This window comes from Heloderma suspectum, chromosome 4 (assembly GCF_057233095.1).
Source record: "Heloderma suspectum isolate Gila_16-S chromosome 4, 16-S_ref, whole genome shotgun sequence".
Taxonomy (NCBI): domain Eukaryota; kingdom Metazoa; phylum Chordata; class Lepidosauria; order Squamata; family Helodermatidae; genus Heloderma; species Heloderma suspectum.
Window position 1 is genome coordinate 204876722 of NC_139461.1, and position 24072 is coordinate 204900793.

The following is a 24072-nucleotide window of genomic DNA, read 5'->3' on the forward strand; positions in this document are numbered from 1 at the left end:
GGTATTTATTTTATTTTATTCTTGATTTTCAGACAATTATTGATTCCCCAAATGGCTCATCAGTCAAAAAAAAAAAAAAAAAAAAAGGAGGCTCTGACATCAAGCTCACAAACTAAAAGACACACAAGGCAAAGGGGGTGGGGCGAAAAGGAACAGGAGGGACATCAGTTTTTCAAGGTCAGAACAAGGTGGTGAGCTATAAGTGGGCATTTAAATGCAATTCCTGGTGTTCTTGCTTGAATAGCAATTGGTGGCTATTTAGCCAATGGATGGGTGCAGAGCATTCTTTCCCCTGACTTATGCAGTCTGAGGGCAGTTGGAGCTTGAGCATGCTTTCTGGCAGGGAGGGGGAAGCAAGATCCCTGTAACTGCTCCTTCTTGGGCTGACTGATGGGCCAGGTTGGTCACACAACACCCCCACCTCCCACACTTCGATGTTATTACTGGAAAGTAGAGGGTGCAGCCTCCCAGTGGCTCTTGATCCCATGGCAGAAGCGAGAGCGTGCTTCTCTTCTGCTTACCAGTCCCAGGGCAACTCTCAATTGCCAGGGCAATTTAATGTTTAAATACCTTGAAGTACCCTCTTATCTCTGATCACTGATTGGAGATAACAGCAGAAGAAGCTTGGGGGACAGAAGTTCCTCATCTCTGAGGTAAAGGAATATCTTTATACTTCATGTTTGTCATATACTTCTTTTCCAGCAGGATATCAAAGAAAGGGAGATTCCCTCCCAAAGAACATAGTGGCATCTCACCTTGCAAAGTAGTTAGAGAACTGCAAGGCAAGGGCAGCAGCAAATAAAACTTTAGGTCCATGACTGAGCTTTTGCCCCTCAGTATTGCCAAATAGGGTTGTTTCTCCCCTTATGAATGCTCTGTCACCAAAGAGTTCAAACAGAAAATCACAGCCTACATATATGGCTCATAGCAGAGGAAATTAAAGGGAGAAAGTTCAGAAGCTACAAAGTAAATGGAATCTTTTTTCTGGGGATGAAACCAACTAATGGACAAAAATGGGAAGCAATTTTTGTAAATGTTGTACAGAACTGCTTTAAGGGGAAACCATTTAAAAATGCTTTGTAGTGACATCTGACTCCATTCAAATTAAGTAAAAATAATTTTGATTATCACAGTCTGGACTGAGGTTGTAAATTACAAGGTAAACAACTAAAATGGCTGTAAAGAGTGTAGAACACACCAAATGTGGTGAAACTAATACACCTTGTTAGATTTAGAGATAATAGGGAAGAAGCAAATAGTATCAGTGTCTGTTTTAAGTTGGAATATGTCTGTTTCTAGAATACTAATTTCAATCAGAATATATTCAAGGATATTCTTGGATTTTGAGTTAGGATATATAAATAATGCTGTATAATGAGTGCTAATTTCTTCATATTATAAGAGACTGATATGGACTTCCCCCTTTTGTTGTTTTCTCTCAAGTGTATTTGCAGTATGTATCTGATTTATTCTTATGAAAATTAAAAAAATGTTTTATTGAAATAAAATACAAATGCATACCCATCTCTTATACATATTTTCCAGTCTATGGGATGTAGGAGTACAAAATGTGTTGCTCCAATGGTAACTATTTTAGTAGCACCAGGAGCATCAGAAAGGCCACTGGATTACTCATTTCAGATGAGATCAATTGGGTAACAGGTCATCCACAGCACCTGTTCTGCCTCACACCCAAGGGATCTCTGCCCATTCACAAAACTTGATCAGGATAGAGATAGGAACATAGGAAGATGCCTTATACTGAGTGAGACCATTGCTCCATTTCGCCCAGTATTGAGAACACTGACTGGCAGCAGCACTCCCGGATTTCAAGCAGGATTCTTTCCTAGCCCTACCTGGAGGAAGTGGAGATTAAACCTGGGACTTTCTGCATGCAAAGCATGTACTCTACCACTGAGCTATAGCCCCTCCCCTAATGAAGGTCTTCTGAGGGTGATGTGTATTTAGTATCTCCCACCCTGTGGCTGTTTCCCAAATTTCGGGTAATGACTACAGTGACCTACCTGATTGCCTTCACACAAGTATAAGAGACAATTGCCATGGATGATGTCTAAGGGGGGGTGGGGACTTCTCACCACAGCTACTGCACTTTTTAAGGGAAACTTGCAACACTACAGGTGTGCAGCAAATGCGAGAAGGGAACTAACACAGAAAAGCTAATTAGAATAGTAGAGAAGAAAAATCAACCCTCACTAACTAGGAATATAGGAAGTTCTGTTAGAAACTCAACATGAAATATCTCAATAATACTGTTCCTGTAGTGGTCTGAAGAAGTGAGCAAGAATGCACTTACTTCTCCCCTCAGAGTGTGCTCAGAGAATCTCACTTCTCTACCTGAGGGAAGAAACATAAGATCCTCCACTAATAATCTAGAATGTTCTGAAGCTGCTCTGCGCAGATGCAGAACCCAATTATGGGACTGAACAGAGACCACAAAGAAGTTGTTTAATACCTGCTGTAAGCACTTGGTGATCAGAAGAAAGAAACAATGTCTTATAATTGGGAGCCAGGAGATCCAGGTTCTAGTCCCCATTCGGCCATGGACGCTCACTGGGTGACTTTGGGCCAGTCACAGACTCAGCCCAACCTACCTCACAGGGTTGTTGTTGTGAGGCTAAAATGGAGAGGAGGATTATTTACACCACCTTGGGTTCCTTATGGAGGGAAAAAGGCAGGCAGGCAGGCAGGCAGGATAGAAGGATAGATAGATAGATAGATAGATAGATAGATAGATAGATAGATAGATAGATAGATAGATGGATGGATGGATGGATGATAGATAGATAGGTAGGTAGATAGATAGATAGATAGATAGATAGATAGATAGAGAGGGAATATGAAAATGTGGCTTAACAGGAAGATAACTCAAAAATGTGCAGAGGAGAACATTTGCTATATTAGAAAAGATGAGACACAAAACAGTTTGTTTTATTCTCAGACTAATTAGCAGAACTGTCTCAATATCTGCAGGGCATAATACATATGGGAAGGATTTCATAGAATCATAGAATAGTAGGATTGGAAGGGGCCTATAATTAATTTTTAAACTTTAGTCTCATGAACTTCATTGTTGTGTAGGGATATACGAATCCCCTACCTGCCAGTCCAGCGAGGGTCCGCGGGGGGGGGGGGAGGCGATCCGTTCCTCCCCCCAGAATCCTTGCTGGCTGGCTCTGCTCCGAGGTGATTCTGTGGAGCCGCCGGCTGGCTCCAAAGTGCCAGCGATACGGCCGCCATGCCTTATCGCTGGCTGAAGGGGACTTGACTGACTGCAGACGCAAATGGGGTCCTGGACACCATTTGTGTCCGCAGTCAGTCCCCTTCACCCAGTGATACGCATGGCAGCCATATCGCTGGCAATCCAGAGCCGGAGAATCCGGCTGAAGAGGATTCCGCACAAAGGCGGGGGTAAGTCTTCTGTTCCGCCACGGACTCCGGGGGGGGGGGGGTGGTCCTTCTTCTAAAGATTCTTCTAAAGAATCTGGCCTCATTGGAGTCCGTGGCAGAATTCTCCACCATCCCTATTGTTGTGCCAGTGGAAAAAGGATCTTAGGCATATCAAGTAATATAATATACACATGAACAAAGCAATATGTCTAGCAACATCATGCTAATTCAAAATGAGGGGAAAGAGCCTGTAGAATCTTTCCATCATTCCTGTTTCTAAAGCTATTACTTTGGTTTGCATCATTGTGCATGTTTCTCTTTAATACATATAAATGTTATGATACTATTTCAATCTCTTAATGTTAAATCATAATTAGAATGTAAATATAGTGAATACATTATATATCTAAATTAACTATAGTTTGTGTACAGCTTAATCCTATGTGTGTTTATGTAAAATCTCACTGATTTCACGATTGCAGCTTCCGACATTCTTTGTTCCTTGTGTTCTCTGTGCATCACAGATACAGGCTCTGTGCCTGCGTTGATCCCTGTTTGGAAAACTTCTATAGCTGAGGAATTTTGGCAGGAACCCACTAATTCTGGAGCTTTCTCGCAGCTTCAGTAAAATTACTCTTGCACAAGGTAGTAGCCAATCATAGTAAAAAAAACCATCTCTAATACATGAATGAAAAACTGTCCTTTAAATTATATATAAATACACACACACATACTATACTATACTATACTATACTATACTATACTATACTATACTATACTATATATTGGTAGTAGACAATCTGTTCCAAACTGTCTAAAGTGTCATAAAACATATTGTTGCTTTCCACGTGTGCTTAGGATGGAACATATCAGTGAACTCCTGTAATGTCACACACCATTACATTATATTTCACTGACATTGTAGGGACATTATTTCAATGTTACTTTAGACTAGGGTAATAGTATGTGAACTCATCATGATTTCTGTTCTGTAAAACACCCCATTGCATTAAGATTTGTGGATAAAATATTTATTTTATTCACTGCCCATACTGTAAGAAAAGCAACAGAGCCATTATGCAGATATAATCTAGAAAAAACAAAGTTCTGCTATCACTTTGTTAGGTCAACAAATGCAGCACATTGTAACAACAGACCTTCATTTTTATTTTGTTTGGTTCTTCTGACTTCCATTTTTTGTATTACTTGAATTGTGATTATAGTATTGGTTTCCAAGTGTGAGTGGGTCACTATCGATTTTTATTCTCTTCTCATTCAGACACCCTGCTCCTAAATGCATTGCTTACATACAATATAGGAACTTCCACCTAAGTAGATGTTTAGGATTATAGCCTGGAAGTTTTATGCATGGGCATCTTTTTCCATGCAAAAGAAAAACAGACTGATACTAGTTTTCCAGATAAGTGTGCTCTATCAGGGAGAAGAACCTCTTGGATATATATAAAAATACTAATTCAATTTAAGTTAGAGAGGTTTGAATCATGCCATATTAGTGAAGGATATTTTGTAGTTATATTGATCTCTTCAATGATCATTACTATCAAATCTGAAGAGTACTTATCTGGCTACATTGTATGAAGCAGTTTAGATTTTATGGACAGAGAAGCTAAAATTGAACAAACAACATTACCTTTGAACTGGTGATGTGTGCTAAATTATTTCTTTTTTTGCTGATATCCCTAGCTTGTAGTTGCATCAATAATTTCTGGTAGTGAAGTTCGCAATCTTCCCGTAGTTTATTTAAAACTTCCTCCAAGGAAAATGTGATTTTCTTCACTTCAAAATATTTCTTTTTCCAGAAATCTCGGGCTGCACAAGAAAACAAGAGGATGAATTAATGTAATATACTGGCAGTATAATGCTATTCATGTCTATTCAGAAGTAAGTCTAATTCATTTCAGTGGGGTTTACTTCTAGGTAAGTGTGTATAGGGTTGCAGACTAAAAATCAGAGAAGTAACCAATGTTTGTCTGCAATTATATAAACAAAAAAAGGTCTTGAAAACAATTTATAGCTCTCAGTCACCATGCAGGGTGAAACTACATAGCTTTCACATTAAAAGAGATTAGGTGCACTCTAGTATGTGGAAACTGAAAACCTAAAGTCGCCTTCCTAATAGAGTGGCTTCCCTCCAGCTTCCATCATCCTTCAGTTTGCCATGCTGGCTGGGCTTATGGGAGTTACAGTCCAAAACATCTGGAGGGCACCACTGTGGGGAAGGCTGTCCTAAAGGGTAAAGTTTCAAAGCAGGGGTGGAACCCCCTCTGAACAAAGATGAGATGCAAGAAAAAGCAAGGGGAGGGAGTGTCAACTGAGGAGCACACAAAGCAAACCTTTAGGGGTGCAATGTTATGCACATTTAGACAGAAATACATCCTACAACTCCCAGCATGCCCCAGTTGGCAACGATGAAAACCAAGGCGGTCTTTGAAGCAGGCACACTGTAAGAGAGGGGGAGGAGGAACTAGAAGTGGCTCAGAAGAGGCTAACCTCCAGCTTCTCAGGTTCCCACCTCCCACGCCCAAGCAGAAACAAAGCCTTCTTTCTCCCCACCACCCAAATTTGGTTCTACCCAGTTCTGGACCTGTCAAACCCACTAAACTCTGCCCTAGACCTGTCAGAAACTATTGGGTTTGGCTCTCTGACTCCTCCTGGACCCTGCTGTACTTTTATGAAGTAGCTATGCTTTGTCATGGATCCCTTCATGGATCACTGCCTTGTTGTGGCGAAGGGGCTTGCGTAACTCAGTGAAGCCATAAGCTATGCCGTGCAGGGCCATCCAAGACGGACAGGTCATGGCAGAGAGTTCTGACAAAATGTGGTCCACTGGAGAAGGAAATGGCAACCCACTCCAGTATTCTTGCCAAGAAAACCCCATGGAACGTTTCACAAGGCTAAAAGATATGACGCCGGAAGATGAGCCCCTCAGGTCGGAAGGTGTCCAATATGCTACTGGGGAAGAGCAGAGGGAATTTCCAAGTAGCGCCAGAAAGAGTGAAGCGGCTGGGCCAAACCCGAAAGGACACTCAGCTGTGGATGTGTCTGGTGGTGAAAAGAAAATCCGATGCTGTAAAGAACAATATTGTTTAGGAACCTGGAATGTCAGATCAATGAATCAAGGTAAGCTGGAGGTGGTCAAACATGAGATGGCAAGATTGAACATCGACATCTTGGGAATCAGCGAACTAAAATGGACAGGCATGGGCGAATTTAATTCAGGTGACCATCGTATCTATTATTGTGGGCAAGAATCCCTTAGAAGAAATGGAGTAGCACTCATAGTCAACAAAAGGGTGGGAAAAGCAGTACTGGGGTACAATCTTAAAAATGATAGAATGATCTCAGTACGAATCCAAGGCAAACCATTCAACATCACAGTAATTCAAGTCTATGCCCCAACCACTGAGGCCGAAGAAGCTGAGGTTGATGGGTTCTATGAAGACCTACAACACCTTCTAGAACTAACACCAAAAAAAGATGTCCTCTTCATCATAGGGGATTGGAATGCTAAAGTAGGAAATCAAGAAATCACCAGGATAACAGGCAGGCATGGCCTTGGTGTACAAAATGAAGCAGGACAAAAGCTAATAGAGTTTTGCCAAGAGAACATGCTGATCATAGCAAACACTCTTTTCCAACAGCACAAGAGGCGACTCTACACATGGACGTCACCAGATGGTCAATATCGAAATCAGATTGATTATGTCCTTTGCAGCCAAAGATGGAGAAGCTCCATACAGTCAGTAAAAACAAGACCTGGAGCTGACTGTGGCTCAGATCATGAGCTGCTTCTTGCAAAATTTCGGCTTAAATTGAAGAACGTTGGGAAAACCACTAAACCGTTCAGGTATGACCTAAATCATATCCCTGATGAATATACAGTGGAGGTGAGGAATAGATTTCAGGGATTAGACCTGATAGACAGAGTGCCTGAGGAACTATGGACGGAGGTCCGTAACATTGTTCAGGAGGCAGCAACGAAATCCATCCCAAAGAAAAAGAAATGCAAGAAAGCAAAGTGGCTGTCTGATGAGGCTTTACAAGTAGCTCACGAAAGAAGGGAAGCGAAAAGCAAGGGAGAAAGGGGAAGATATACCCAACTGAACGCAGAGTTCCAGAGAATAGCAAGGAGAGACAAGAAGGCCTTCTTAAATGAACAATGCAAAGAAATCGAGGAAAACAACAGAATGGGAAAGACTAGAGATCTCTTCAAGAAAATTGGAGATCTCAAGGGAACGTTTTGTGCAAAGACAGGCATGATAAAGGACAAAGAAGGCAGGGACCTAACCGAAGCAGATGAGATTAAGAAGAGGTGGCAAGAATACACAGAAGAACTATACAGGAAAGATCTGAATGTCCCTGATAGCCATGATAGTGCGGTCACTGAACTTGAGCCGGACATCCTAGAGAGTGAAGTCAAGTGGGCCTTAGGAAGCATTAGTAACAACAAAGCTAGCGGAGATGACAGTATTCCAGCCGAACTATTTAAAATCCTAAAAGATGATGCTGTTAAAGTGCTGCATTCAATATGTCAACAAATCTGGAACACTCAACAGTGGCCACAAGACTGGAAAAGGTCAGTTTACATTCCAATTCCAAAGAAGGGCAACGCCAAAGAGTGTTCAAACTACCGCACAATTGCGCTCATTTCACATGCCAGCAAGGTGATGCTCAAAATCCTACAAGCTAGGCTTCAGCAGTATGCGAACCGAGAACTACTGGAAGTACAAGCTGGGTTTCGAAGAGGCAGAGGAACTAGAGATCAAATCGCCAACATTCGCTGCATCATGGAGAAAGCAAGAGAATTCCAGAAAAATGTCTATTTCTGCTTCATTGACTACGCTAAAGCCTTTGATTGTGTGGATCACAACAAACTGTGGCAAATTCTGAAAGTGATGGGAGTACCAGACCACCTTACCTGTCTCCTGAGAAACCTGTACGAGGGTCAAGAAGCAACAGTAAGAACCAGAGATGGAACAACCGATTGGTTCAAAATTGGGAAAGGAGTACGATAAGGCTGCATATTGTCACCCTGCTTATTTAACTTATATGCAGAGTACATCATGAGAAATGCCGGGTTGGATGAATCAGAGGTCGGAATTAAGATTGCTGGGAGAATTATCAACAACCTCCGATATGCAGACGATACCACCCTAATGGCAGAAAGTGAAGAGGATCTAAAGAGCCTCTTGTTGAGGGTGAAAGAGGAGAGTGCAAAAGCTGGTTTGAAACTCAACATTAAAAAAACGAAGATCATGGCATCTGGCCCCATCACTTCCTGGCATATAGAAGGGGAAGAAATGGAAGCAGTGACAGATTTTACTTTCTTGGGCTCCAAGATCACCGCAGACGGTGACTGTAGCCATGAAATTAAAAGACGCTTGCTCCTTGGGAGGAAAGCTATGGCCAACCTAGACAGCATAGTAAGAAGCAGAGACATCACCTTGCCGACAAAGGTCCGTCTAATCAAAGCTATGGTTTTCCCAGTAGTAATGTATGGCTGTGAGAGCTGGACTATAAGGAAGGCTGAGCGCCGAAGAATTGATGCTTTTGAACTGTGGTGCTGGAGAAGACTCTTACGAGTCCCCTGGACTGCAAGGAGGTCAAATCAGTCCATCCTAAAGGAAATCAACCCTGAGTGCTCATTGGAAGGACAGATACTGAAGCTGAAGCTCCAATATTTTGGCCACCTAATGCGAAGAGAAAACTCCCTGGAAAAGACCCTGATGCTGGGAAAGACTGAAGGCAAAAGGAGAAGGGGACGGCAGAGGATGAGATGGCTAGATAGCATCACGGATGCAATGAATATGAACTTGAGCACGCTCCGGGAGAGAGCGCAGGACAGGAAGGCCTGGCGTGCTATGGTCCATGGGGTCACGAAGAGTCGGACATGACTGAACGACTGAACAACAACAACAATGCTTTGTCAATATATCAGTTTCATGGGTTTGGGCAAGTCCAGAGACAGAGCCGAGTGCAAAAGCTGTCTATTCACCTAACATGCACAACTAAAACAAATGACTAAAGAAGAAAAAGGCTTTCCCTCTTGTTTTTTCTGGTAATTGACCTAAAAGCAAAACCATTTTTTGTTGTTGGTCAATTGGCAATATCAGACATACCATCTAGAACATACCATAATATCTCCTGAGCTTGTTCTGCTCAAGCAAGCCTTTCACTTTTTTAACCAGTTCCTCTCTAGTCTTTTCCAGGTGCTTTCTTTCTGCCTTTGTGTGTTGCAGCTGAACACTCAACCCACTTCCTGGGGGAAAGAAACCCCACATTTAGTGAAGGTTAAAAGTTGGACATAAATAATTTTCAGTCTGCAGTGCCTCCAAGAACAAAAGCCAAAAAACTATATAGTTCTGTGGTTGGGTAGTTTTTGTGGGCTTTAGAACAATGGCACAAAATTAAGTAAAATGTACTCAGCCATAGAAATGCAACACATGAATCAATGAAAAAACACCTGCATCTTTTTGAGGGTGCGTGGGGGGAGTTCTTGGGTATGCTCATCAGGAGCATCTGATCCCTGCATGCCACCTGGGATCCATGCATATGGTCTATATACAGTTGATGCAGGGAAGGAGTGGTACTGGTGCACAAAACCTATCTGGTGCCCTCCAGATGTTTTGGACTTCAACTCCCAGGAGCCCCAGCCAATGGTCACAAATACTGCAAATTGTAGTCCAAAACTTCTGGAGGGCACCAGGTTGGGGAAGGCTAGTCTTCACCATATCAAAAAATATTTTCTCAAGGATTTCTTCCCATACTTTTGGTTTTGAACTAAATCACCGTGCTGAGAAGTGGGAAAGGTCCCATGCAGGCATGCCATCTTCAGCCTGTGTCTCTGTAGCTAATACTGTGAGCAAAGATTGGGAACATGAAAAGTACCTTCAAATGATGCCTAAACTCATGAGATGAATAAGAACATAAGACCCATGCTGGATCAGACCAAAGGCCTATCTAGCCCAGCATTCTGTTTCCAGTGGCCAACCAGATGCCCCAATGGGAAGCCCACAAACAGGCCATAAGTACAATAGATAGATATTTAGAATAGATAGATAGAATTTATCTCCAGTAGTATCCTATTGTGCCTGTGTGCTTGCAGGACCTACTGCTCGTGCAACAGGGCTTTGGCATTTCTAAAAATAACCTGAAACAACCAGAAACACTAATTTCTGGAACATGATAGGTCCGCAGAGCAGCTCCACTGACCTGTCACAAACCAAAAACAAGCATTTCCTTTCATGCTGGGGTTATTTTTTAGAAGTGCCAAAGCCCCGATGCATAAGCGGTGGGTCCTGTAAGTGCAATGGAACCAGTGGAAGTGGAGAGGCCCTGTTAGATACTGCCCTGTGTTCCCAGCTCCTGGGATTGAGAGGCATACTGCCTCTGACACTGGAAGTAATACGTAAACATCATGACTACTAGCCCTTGATAGCCTTATCCTCCATGAATTTATCTAATCTCCCATTAAAGCTGTCCAAGTTGGTGGCCACCTCTAACTCCTGTGGAAGCAAATGCCATAATTTAACTATGCGCTGTGTGAAGAAGTACATCCTTTTATCTGTCCTGAATCTCCTGCCATTCAGCTTTGTTGGATGATGCAGATTCTAAAATAATTCTCCACAGCACACATTATTTTATACATCTCTTACTGTCCCTACTTTATTCACTTTCCCCCCCTAAAATATTGATACTATTGGGAACTTCTCCTGCATAATCCCTTCCAAAATGATGGAAGTTGTGCAAGAAAAGTTCCAAGAAGATTGTGCCAATCCTTGATAGTGATGTCAACTCTCTGAGTACTATCCCTTATGTAGCCAAAACAGCACCATTCACACACAAGAGGGAGGTATCAACAAGCTTGGGGCAAGCCAAAGGTTCGTAGACAGATAAAACATTTTTAGAAAAAAACACCCTCAGAGGAAAAAGCACCCCAAAACAGCCCAATAAAGACTGAGCACACTCAGTGGCACAGACTAACTACTGATGGGAAGGGACAGAAAACTGGGGGAGGAGAAGAAATAGAATAGAGTATCTGGAATCTTGAAGAGGAGCATTCCACACTGTAACATTTTGTTGCAAGTCCCACTTGTTGGTTACATATACTGCATGTAACACAATGCTTACTATGTGATGTAGCTGTCTAGATTTATTTTGATCCTGGAAAAATGGAATTACCCCCATTTATCCTCTCTCAGAAAACACTCAGACAGAGGAAATGCAGACATTACTACTGTTGGAATTAATGCATTTGGGAATTTGCTGGCGATTATAGCTTGCACTTAACAGGCTTCCTGATCATGGAGACTGCTCTGCAGTCATGTTCAAGCAATGCATACACTGGCCATTTACCTTTAAGCAAACCTTGCCTCCTGCTTTATAGGTGGGCAACAAAAGCCCTGTGTCCCTGCTGCTATAAGCATATGCAACTTTTAATTACAAGTCAAACCTTTCTAACAGTGTTGTGACCACATGCTTTGCATATTTCAATTTTGAATAAAAATGTAAAGCCACCAAAACTCTTGGAAAGCTTTACTTACCTTCTGTTGGAAATACTTTGTTGGGAACCTGAGCTCTGTTTACAGACAGAGCCAGAAGAGGTGGAGTAGGAGGGGAAAGGTATTGGTTTGGATAGTCATTTAGGTTATTCTCATCAGTCTAGGACCAAATAAAAAGAGCGTCAATGTTATTCCTAGAATACATGAAACTGAAGAGACTAGTTAGATCAGTCCTAAAGGAAAGGCTAACTTAAACCTTCTCTTTATCTAAAACAGTCATTTTCAAAGTTTCTACCTACAAAGAACCCTTTCCTCAGTAACATATCTGTCAAGGAACTCCTATGCATCTGAACATTGCAAAGTAGTTTGGAGCGTGTTCTAGGGCAGGCATGAGCAGAAAGTAAATCTCCAGGTGCTTTGGACTTGAACTCCCAAAAGCCTCTACCAGCATGGCCAATGGTCCAAAATCCTGGGAGCTGAAGTCCAAAACATCTGGAGATCTGCTTTCCACTATGTGGGCTGCTGGCCAGACAAGGTGAACTTCACTCTTGCCCCAGAGGGTGATCCTAGAACACAAAAAGTAGTCATTTTATTTGTTTGTTTAAACTATTTTTATATTTCCTTACTGTAAAAAACACCAAGGTAGTGTACCACAAAACAATAAAAACAATAACATAAATATTAAATCAGCAATAAACCATTATTAAAACATTAAAAACAATAAAACCCACTGAATACAATTTAAAAAGCCAAGTTAAAAAGATGTATCTTGACACCTTTTCTAAAAGCAGAGAGAGTGGGGACCAACTGTAGCTCTGAGGGGAGTGCATTCCACAATTTGGGAGCAACGCAGGAGAAAGTGTTCTCCTGCATGCCCATCAAGCAGGCTTTGGCGAGCAGTGGTGTCCTCAACAGGGCTTCTCCTGTAGGGTTAATAAACAGGAGTAGAATAACTACAGTGGGAGGATGAAAACATATTTTGGTGGCAAACTGGGCAGATGCTGAGAAACTACATGTCAACATAGGAAAATTATAAAGAGAAAGGCCTTCCAATTTAGTTTCATATAGTAGAGCAGAAATCACAGCAGTAGGTACCTTATTTGCTAATAGTTACCATAGGATTCAGTAGAAACAGAATTTCTGTTAAAAAGAGTAAGCCCTCCTGTTGCCTTTCAAACTCTCATTTAGCGCTTCTGGCAGTTTGCAGCAAATTATTTCCTCTGAATATATCCCACTGAAGTCAGTGGGATTCGTTCAGAATAAATAGTTTGAAAAGCTCAACCTTGTTACTTCACCAGTTTTGTATCAGGACTAAACTACACTATGTTAAATATGTAGCGTGCAGCTGAATCTCAACATTTTGTTTACCTTAGTATAAGCATGCAGAGGCCTGATCAGGACCGCCGTGTGTGGGTAATGGAGATTTAAGCCTTTCCAGTCAGCCACTCCCCTACCCCCCCCCCGCCATTTTTTTTGTCTCCACCACAATGGGGACTAAAAAACAAAAGAACTCCACTGGCACCAATTATGTTTTTTACTCTTTTTTTAGGCCCTATGGTAGAGGTGGTAGAATTGGGGGTTGGGGGGAAAGTGGCTGGGTGGGAAGTTTTAAACCTCTCCTACCCATGTGTGGTGATTGCAATGCATATTGGGCCCCTGTGCGTTTAGACTAAAATAAACAAAATGGCGAGGGTCAGCTGCACACTACATATTTAATGTAGTGTGTAATTTCACCTTGAAACTTCCCCAATTCTATGCTCACTTAACTGGGAATAATTCCCATTAAACTCAGGAGGTCTTACTTCCAAATAAATATCAATAGGCTTGGGTTGTTCCTTAGTTGGCATTGACTCTGTGTGTGTGTGTGTGTATCAATTGCTTAAAACATTTGTTTTACTTCAAATGTATGGCAAATACATTGATTTCATGATCAGTTTAGTATTTGGCCAGGAGTGGGTAAAGATTAATTTTTATTTGAAACTAGCCTGTCTCAGCAGTTATATGTTATTGTCATATTTTTAAATCAAAAATAATAAATGTAGCCCAAGTTACTGAAACGATAATAACCAATTTTAGCTAACTCAGATTGTTTTGCTAGATCTTTGGAAACATACCTGATTATCCTGCACGCTACCAGTGTCAGCGACAGACTTGGTAATTCCATGATGCTGCTGGCTATAGATGAAATCAAGGTACAGTATAACAATTACATTAGAAACAAACCACCTTAATTAAATTTGTTTAAAAGACTGGTGGATCTAGTAAACAGTATGCTAGGGTGGCAGGTTCTTTTGTCTCAATTACCAATCTGAAAAATGGGATGCTGAAATCAGAGTGGGGCAGCTTGCTGGTGACAAATTGGACTAGGAGTATTCCAAGGAAACCCTTACCTCACATTCAGGAAATGAGATTGGAGAACAAATTCATATGTTTAATTGTATTTGTCTGAAAACTAATTAAAGTGCTTGCTTTTCCCATTACTCAACATATTAGGAGTCCTTAATGCAATTTTAATGAATGACAGCTTATACTGTCAGCATAGTAATTTCTATATTTCATTACCTCCTCTTACTGTGTAAATATTCCATGTCTCTGTCTTCCAAGGATTCTGGGATTCCAGAATCCCCTGTGGTATGTCTTCCCATTCCAACACCTGGTAGATTGCCTCCATTTTCTGTATTTGCATGCAACATGATAGAGGTTTCTTCTACATCAAACAAAGTTCAAATTATTCTCTCTCTCTCTCCCTCCCCCCCCCCTCTCTCTATACACACACACACCTCTTTCTATTTCTGTCACCAACTAGCCAAAAGCAATAGTTTGGTGAAAAATGTCTTCTTTCTGGTAGATCACTAAAGAAGTACAACAGATTGTGGGAAGAGAGGGGTCTCAAAAATATCTTATACCTCCTGAATTTGTAAGCTCCATGGACAAAAATCAAGCCACTTCATCAGGGTCATTCTGTCTGACTCAATTCAGATGACTCTTTAAGCCAGTATTTGGAGGATCACAAACTTGCTGCGGGCTTGTATACGCCTTCTCTTCTTTTGTGCACCAATTCCATCTTTCATTTCTAGGTTGCTCTAGCTGTAGTTTGCTGTGACTTTGGATCAGGCAACCGTGGTTAGTGCCAAACTCCGAACTATGGTCTGCAAACCCACTTCAAAGGTGATTTCAAATAATAGTTTGGAGGTTAGCACTGGCCATAGTTTGCCCAAGTTGGATGTCACAGCAAGTTATGGTTACAGCATTCCAAAAATGGGAAAGGGAACTGGTATTTAAAAGGAAAGAGGGGAGGAGATGGGGAGGAGGGAGTGCATGAACCTGTGGCATGTTCCCAATCCTCCAAACAATAGTTTCAAGACCTCTGTGAATTGAGCCTCTTTGTTTGTAGTTTAAATGAAATGGCAATTTATGTAGATATCCAAATAAGCACTGGGTAAAAACTTGCTACCACAATATAGAAAATGCCAAAATACCTTCAAGGGCAACCACCCCCTCCCCAAATTAGCTCTGGCTTAAATTTACTGCAATGAGCATGTACAAATTCTGAGCATATTCACTTGAAGTGAAAATTATAAAAGTTGAGAAAAGAACTAGAATACTTGACAATCAAGAATGCTGGTCTACAACCAGGATCCAGGGACAGAGACCCTGATGCTGATTCACACATCCCAATAAGCCAGAGTTCCAAGGCTGGAACCCTGGCTTATTGGGATAAAGTAACATCCTTGTGCTCTCTCCCCGATCACTCCCGCCTGGCTCCTCCTGTAAGTGGGAGCAGCTAAAGAAACCATGGACCTTCTGTTCATGGTTTGTTTATCATCATGTCCAAACTGGAGATTCTATCTTGTCTCTCTCCAAACAAGCCAGGATCATAAGCCATGATTTGTTGTTGGTAGGGAGTAAAAGCATGCTACTCAATCCCAATAAGCCAGGGTTCTCCAGAACCCTTGTTTCTTGTGACATGCGGAGAAAGTTCTAAGAACAACTGGAAAAAGCCCCCAATGGCCTAGTTTGCACAATCATTGTCATCCATGATGGCTTAAATAAGCCACCGTGGTTTGTGGCACGTGCTGACCACGCATGGACAACTGTTCCATAACCCAACCCCCACTGGTAGGTTGGGTTGTTTTTCTGTTTCCCATAGTTCTGATTTACATGTGGAGATGCAACAGTCTCTTTGTATTACTCACCCTTTCTGAGAGTATTATGCTTTTCTTGAGCTTGGCTGAGTGGCTTTCTCTGATGAATTTTCACTGATGTCAATTTTTTTACAGAGGTCTGTCTTGCAGGAATTAAATCATGCAGTATATAGGGAGATGTAATGAATTCCCTTTGGTCTGTGTTGCAACTGATTTCTCCTAACAATGTACAGAATTATTTATTAAGATATATACACTTGCATGTGTTGTATACTTCAGAGAACTATAGGGCATTATGATCCACCACATTTAACCATACCGTTTTGGTTTTATTGTTTGAAATTGATTTTAATAATTTGAACTGTTTTACTGTGTTTTATGTATTTTATCAACTTTTTGTGAGTGCTTTGAGTTTATTTTATAAAGAAAAGTGGGATATATTTTTAAAAACAAATAAAAGCTATGTTTTAGCGACAGGTGATATTGTTGGTACCTTTATTAAATACAAACAAAACTTGTATATACCACATTCTAAATAAGAAAAATGTACAAATAAATAATAGATGAATCCAAGATATTTATGCAAATTTGGGTCAGGGAAGCTAACAGGTTTGGATCACTGCCATAATATGCAATTATAAAACCAAAGTGGCATTGGCCTTTCAATGGAGAAGTCCCTACAATCAATTACGTATGTGATGCTGTAAAATTCCTAGGTATCCTAAGCTCCAACACCCATCTAGATCTTGGAAGCATTAGTAATAATAACAAAGCTAGTGGAGATAACAGCATTCCAGCTGAGCTATTTAAAATCCTAAAAGATGATGCTGTTAAAGTGCTGCACTCAATATGCCAACAAATTTGGAACTCTCAGCAGTGGCCACAAGACTGGAAAAGGTCAGTTTACATTCCAATGAAGACTCTTACGAGTCCCCTGGACTGCAAGGAGGTCCAATCAGTCAATCCTAAAGGAAATCAACCCTGAGTGCTCATTGGAAGGACAGATACTGAAGCTGAAGCTCAAATATTTTGGCCACCTAATGCGAAGAGAAAACTCTCTGGAAAAGACCCTGATGCTGGGAAAGACTGAAGGCAAAAGGACAAGGGGACAACAGAGGATGAGATGGCTAGATAGCATCACCGATGCAATGAATATGAACTTGAGCACACTCCGGGAGAGAGCGCAGGACAGGAAGGCCTGGCGTGCTATGGTCCATGGGGTCACGAAGAGTCGGACACGACTGAACGACTGAACAACAACAATGATAATGCACCTTCCATGATCTCTGCTATTAATTAGCGCAGCATTGTATTGTTGTAAAATGGGGGGTTTGGAGAGGAGAAGATTGATGGAGCCAGAAATACTGCTAGAGACTCCCTTAACAGTCAGTTGCAAAGAGCATCTCTACAAGCATCTCTATACCAGCCTAAAATCCCGCATTTAAAATGGGGCTTTCTGTTTCCACTTTAAATGCAGGATCATGACAGACTCCCTTTACATGCGCTTCCTCCCTTCCTTTCCCCCCTTATCTGTGTCTTCCATATGTTTCATTGATCTACCTCTTCTTATTGTGGCTTTTCCTTTTTCACAGAGGGAACTTAAGTGGGGTAATTTGATAGCTCATTATCTCCAATCTTTAAAAAAAAATGGAATAAAGGTCATTTAGTGCAGGAGATGCTCTGGAGGTTAACAACATCATCTAAAGGACCTGCAAACTTCCATGAGTAACCAATCTCAATAGCAGGACAAAAGCTCCGTGTGAAGAAGCCCAAAGTTGCTAGGCACATCTCTTGTTAGGGAAACTACAGGTAAATGGCCCAAGAATGTTAGGGAATGGTTGAAGATGAGCAATCTTTATTCCCTCTGCCTCCAGCCAGAGGGAAGGGGGCAAGATATCTGTCACTGGAAACCAATACTATATTTTGGGGAGAATGCAGTTAGAAGTTTTGGAAGGAGAGGCAGGGAGAAAGTAAACTCTGGAAGCATTTGTCAGGCCAGCTGCCTCTCTGAGGATCTGATGTCTGTTGGAGGGTTAAGTTGTACCTCCACCTCTGCTCAACCTGTGTATTTGTGAATAAACTCAAATAATACAACAATAGCCTTCAGTGATGTTCCTTCCAAAAGAAGGCCAAGTGCTGCACCCTTGGAACACAGGGAAGTTGAGGTGAGAGTAACAGTATCTTGTCTGATCTGTACGATCTGAAACTACTGGTACAAAAACACCCAGAGAATAATCATGTGAACCAGAGTAATAGCTCATATTACTGAAGTTCATGTCATCTGAAAGTCCTTTCCAAAAATCATTAGGTAGTATACCTATACTATTTAATATCTTTCTAATAGTCTTTTAATATCTCATACCAATTGTTTTCTTCACCAATATAAAGCTAAAAAGATCCCCTTGGTGGAGAGCCCCAAGTAACTAATGCTCCTAAACCTGCCTATAGATCCTCCTTACCAGAAGGTTCCCCTGAACTGCACATGACAAAGGGAACCACTATTATGTGGAAGAAGGTTCCAGTCACATGCAGAGATGCCTTCTGAGAAGGAGGATCTACAGATACAATCTCCCACCTGATTCTTATCTCCTGTCTATTTAAGAGTTCCAGTACAGCAACGAACTAAGAGAGGTTCCCAACCTTTTGGGGCTTTTGGGAACATTCAGAATTTTGAGAGAGTGTTGTGGGTGCTCTCACAAAATGGCTGCCACAGTGGATGTGGCCAGTCACAAAAAGCACCCATTTCCAAAAGGGCAAACTAGTGAGGCTAAAAGAAAAGTAACCTTCCAAAGAACTTAAGTACAAGGCAGAGGTGGCGTCTGAGCTCCAGTTGAACCCAGTTTTCTGCTTCAACACCCATTTCACAGAAGGCAAACTGAGAGACAAGAAACTTGGCCAAGAAACTGGGTACAAGGCAGAGGTAGGGACACACACACAGCACAGGCAAAACACTCCGTCACTCCCCACCATACCCTCTTGCTCCCCCAGGACCCTCCCTACCACTTCCAGCATACTTTTTTCTTTTTTCTGGGTGGCTAGGCACCTTCAAAATGAAGCGTTGGGCTTCAGCCACCTGCCATTTTATTTTCTATGAATGCTTCTGGGACCATGTGAGTCTCAGAGGCATTCTTCGAAATAAAGATGGCACTGAAGGCTTAAAAATATCCTTAAAAATCAGGAGGGGCATGGTGCTTGGCGAGTACCAAGGGCTCCCCATTGGGGACCTTAGAATAACACTTACTTTCTTTTCTTCTGAAAAGCATGGATCAGGAGGCCTTCTTCTCCCTGCAATTTTACCTGGAGCCATGCATGATTAAATGAAAAAGGGAACAGCAATGTGACAAAGAAGCTGTGGAGAAATAAAACCTGGCATCATCCTCACTACAGTAAAGCTGTTCGTGTGAAAAGGCACCTGAGCGTGATCGTTAGATGTAGCCTTGATAGTATTTCCTCTAAACATTGGTTAGGTATCTTACCTTTGCTTCTTTGTGAGTTATATTTTTCTTGAATCCTTTCATTATTTTCTTGCTCTGAGCTCTGTTTTATATGCAGAACTGGAACACTTTTCTTTTCAGCTTCGTTCCATCTTGAAAAATTATCTTTTTCCTGAGTCTGACTGAGTTGATTGTTCACAGAACTCCCCAAAACTGCTGAGATTCGACCATCAGGATTTGGAGCAGCTAAACTATGTGGTCTATGATATGATGTACATGCCAGAACATATTCTGCATTATTGTCATGTCTGTCTGGAGTTGATGATGAAGATGGATAAATGCTTTCTACTGCTGGTAACAAATACAGTTCTGGATGAAATGCCTGAAACATATAGTATGTTAATTTGAAAGAAAACAAGAACAACCAAAACAATTAATGTTATGTTGGCTCTTAAAATTGATGTAAAATGTACATACATATGGAGGAGCAAACGATTTGAGCTTCAGTTCTGTCTCTTGCTTTGCTTTCACCTTCGAACATAACAAAAGCAACATTATTAAATTGCCATTCAATTTGCATATCATCTTACTTTCTTATTAGACAGCATATAACAAACATTACATTTGCTTAAAAATGCCATATTCCACCTTTTGCAAAGAATGGGAGAAATAAAGAATGTAACTGTGGGGAATATTTATGCTAGATTATTATAACCTTTTAATTTACAAATGCTTTTTCATTCTGTTTCCAGTGTTCTCTCTCATTCAAAGGAAATAAAATCCTTTAGTACTGCCTGTGGACATCTTGCCAACCAGGGGAGCATATAGCTATATAAAAGATGCTTATTTAAAACCATGCACAATTGCTACCTGGAAAAGTCAAATTATGCAATTTTTGTAAGATTGTTTAAATGGAAAGTTCTGGTTTATTTTAAAAAAGAAAAAAACATGTTTCTTAATGTGAATGTCACTTACTTCAGTGGCTACAAAAATAAGGCTGTTGTTTCCCCTAAAAGAAAAGCAGCATGGTTTTATAGAATTCATCTCCTCTTTTATGAAAAAGGAGTACCTCTTTGGAGAGATTAAGGACACAATCCTATGCATGTTTAGACAAAAAAAAGTCCTACAGCATGGCTGGCTGGGAATGCTGGGAGTTGTAGGACTTTTTTCTGTCTAAACATGCATAGGATTGTTGTGCAACAGTAGAACTGGATGTTTTGCTCACATAGATATAATTACACAAAGCTGCTGTCCCCTCTGAAACCCTGTAAATCAACTTCAGTGTTCTCTATCAAGTAAATCTAAGGCATGTTACCATTTGTAAAAGTCTGCTTTGGAATGTGCAAAAAGAACAAGATACCCGAACAATATTTATATAGTCTGGTACAGACATAGCACAGGTTTCCTGCAAACTATAGTTTGCAAACAGAGAGGAGACTTGGGGAACTCCATTACCCTCCCCTTTCTTGCAAGAACTTCCCCTTCCATTATCTTCTTGGTCGTACTTGCACTACACTCGCCATGGTTACTACTAACCTGTTCTGATATTAATTAGGATTTAAAACCAAGGTTTGAAGTGGGTTTGGAAATCTTGGTAAAAATGGGACCAGATGAACTTTAGCCATGGTTAACATCACAACAGATGTAACACTAAAAAGACCAACAAGGAAAATAGATGCTGCATCAAAGAAGGCACAAGGAATGGGGAGAAAGAGCATGTTCCTGAAGCTGACTCCTGATTTACAAACCAAACGTTGCAGGAAAAAAGTGGGTTGAATCAAGAAGAAGTGAGTCATATGTTGGTCCAATTGAAATTAATGGGCCTAAAGCATGACTCACTTTGGGGGGATCTCCACGACCATGGAAGGAGAAGCAAATGGAGGATTACCCAGCTTTTTCTAGGAATCGGCTTTCGTCTGTGCAGGACTCCACGAACGAGTACACCATACCAGTATAAGTCGCTTCACGGAACATACTTCCGGATGGGGTGGGAGAATTGGAGTGAATGTCATCAGACTGGCAGGGGCTGCTCAACCAATAATAGAGGCTCCTCCCCCTCTAGGCTCTACCCCCCTTTCTACTTCCCCTGAAGCCCCCATCATGCGAAGGATCAAAGCTTCACATTCAGTACTTCCCTATGACAACAAATATCAGAGAAACTCTCCCCCCCATTAATTAGTTCCTCACAGCAACAAACATTAAAAGAAACGCAGCATTGATATAGTGCTTCCCAGAGAAGCAAAGATAGCCTTCTTCTTCCCCTGAAGCGCCCGTCATGTGAAAGATCGAAGCTTCGCATTAAGTACTTCCCAACAGCAACAAACATTAAAGAAACGCAGCTGCAGATCCCTTGTTAATCGATAAAATCCTGGCAGGTTTCCTCCTGTGCTATGGTCTCGACAAAAATAATCCTCTTTCTCTCTCTCCCCCTGCATTAATTACTTCCTTACTTCAACAAAGCAAACAGTAAAGAAATGGGCTCATGTTGAAAGGCACACCCCTGGGCAGGGCTAGCATACCCAATATAAATGCAGGGGTTGGGGCACACAACATCTATAGTGCAGAGAACCCGACTTAAGGGAAAGAATCAGACTTAAAGTAGTCTCACGAAATCCAGTTTTTCCATAAAAAGCTCCAGGGTGGCTGCGGGATGGCCAAAACATCATGTACCCTGAACAACCTCCAAACACCCCCAGCTTGTAGGAAATTGCCCATGGAGACACCCCTTTCCTCTTGATACAACCTAGGGTCTGCACTGCACCTGTTGGTGATACAAATGCCCGGCTTGGGTAACTTCTGTGCCTATTTAAAAATTACTTCCATAAATAATTGTATGTCCTTAGCAGAGCAATTAAAACTTCAATGTTTTCATGCTACTAATCAAAGTTTTATAATAAAAGAGAGAGATGGAAAGGGCAGGGTGAGATGTTTGCAGTAAGGAGAAATATAACTGGCTGAGGAATGCTGGTAACTCTAGGACTTTTTCCTGTCTATACTTGCATAGGATTGCACGTTTAGTTATATTCTAACACCTTACAGAATTCTAGAAGTGTAGCTGTGTTCCAAATTAAACCATGCTACATCCCAAGCTTTTTAAACTGCCCCCCATTACTTTAAAATAAACTTGTGACGTAGCATGGGGAATGAGGGCTACCATTCAAAAAGATAAAGCAAAAGCTCTGTTGACATATATACAATCCCTTGTCTGTTAGTAAAGGAAACTGCTGGATTGTGACTATAAAATGTATTATTCAAAAATACATTGTTTTGTCAATTCCAGCTGCAGGATTGTGTAACTGTTCATTTGAAATGGTAACAGAAGCTGGGAAAAAGTCTTTTTTTTTTTTTGGCTGTCACCATTTGAACATGTCATTTCAAATGGGAACATCTGGAAATAAGTGTAGAGCCCATTAATGAAAATCAGCAGAAAACACAGATATAACTTACCACTGCAAGTTTCTTCCCTATACATTTTAGAAAGATATATTTATCCACAACTGCATCTTCACCTAGGTACTCTCCAAGCTGCTTTCTCAATGTTTTCAAGGTCATATGAGGTGACACCCTAGAATACCAGATTACATTAATGTATTTACATGATGGTGAATATATTGGTTTTGGAGGAAACATACATATAGATATGAAGTGGCTGAATGGGATGTAGCTATGCGCATATAGATGGAGGTGAATAAGAATTCCTGCTATGTTCACTTGTGGCAGTTTTAGCAGCATTCAAGATCATAATACTATATTACGTAAAAGTACTGCTCACTCATCACTGATGTAATGAAATGATACAAACAACAACCATCTACAACAGTGCACAGTGAAGTATGGTCCTCTTTGCCTGACTTCTCCTCCACACCGATTTCCAACACTGCCACCCACACGCTGATTTCTCACGGCACAGACTCTATGGGTTGACATGATATAAGATGGACTTTAAGCTTAATGACACACAATGGTTGCCATGACTTGAATCAACACTTTGCTTTCTTATTTTGTGAACCGCCCAGAGAGCTTCGGCTATTGGGCAGTATAGAAATAAATAAATAAATTTCTCCAAAACCATTTATAAACTAGATTAAATCCCCAAGTAATTCCAGTTTAGAAAACACGTACAGTTACAGCATAATCTTATACGTCTGTTCAGAAGTCAGACCCATTGAGTTCAATGACACTTTACTTCCAGGTAAGTAGATATGGTTTGCAGCCTTAAAATCCTTACGTGTAATAACAACCTAATTCTTCCTCTGAAACTTCAACTGTCCACCTGTGACTTAATCCTTGAACATTAACTTTCAGAGCCCACTGGTACTATGGTGGATTTTCTAATGCAGAAACTACTAAGCATTTATTTTATGCTAACAAATAAAGCAGACTTCCCCAACCTGGTGTTCTCCAGATGTGTTGGACTACAACTCCCAACATCCTGTACCATTGGCCATGCTGGCTGTGGCTGACAGTTGTCCAAAACGTCTGGAGGGCACAAGGTTAGGAAAGGCTCCCATATGTAGTTTGGCTGTTGGAAAACTGTACATAAGTGCACAATAGTCAAAAGTG

General features: G+C 41.1%; 1 protein-coding gene across 26 annotated transcripts in view; it reads right to left on the minus strand.

The window, feature by feature from the left end:
* SPATA1 (spermatogenesis associated 1) overlaps window positions 1–24072 on the minus strand; it is a 41777-nt gene that overhangs the window by 8089 nt on the left and 9616 nt on the right. For 9 of the 26 annotated variants that reach the window (XR_014790488.1, XR_014790489.1, XM_084852082.1 and 6 more), the window contains exons 4-12: window positions 22957–23074; window positions 19987–20040; window positions 19552–19891; window positions 16127–16294; window positions 14493–14637; window positions 14045–14105; window positions 11973–12090; window positions 9563–9688; window positions 5060–5238 (exon numbers count right to left, since the gene is read on the minus strand). Coding sequence is in view for 23 of the 26 variants with exons in the window: in XM_084852082.1 (XP_084708208.1) it covers window positions 5060–5238; window positions 9563–9688; window positions 11973–12090; window positions 14045–14105; window positions 14493–14637; window positions 16127–16294; window positions 19552–19891; window positions 19987–20040; window positions 22957–23074 (1309 nt within the window). In the remaining 3 variants the exon portion in view is untranslated. The remainder of the gene's footprint in view (window positions 1–5059; window positions 5239–9562; window positions 9689–11972; window positions 12091–14044; window positions 14106–14492; window positions 14638–16126; window positions 16295–19551; window positions 19892–19986; window positions 20041–22956; window positions 23075–24072) is intronic. The other 17 variants (XR_014790490.1, XM_084852084.1, XM_084852085.1 and 14 more) reach the window with 5 other exon arrangements.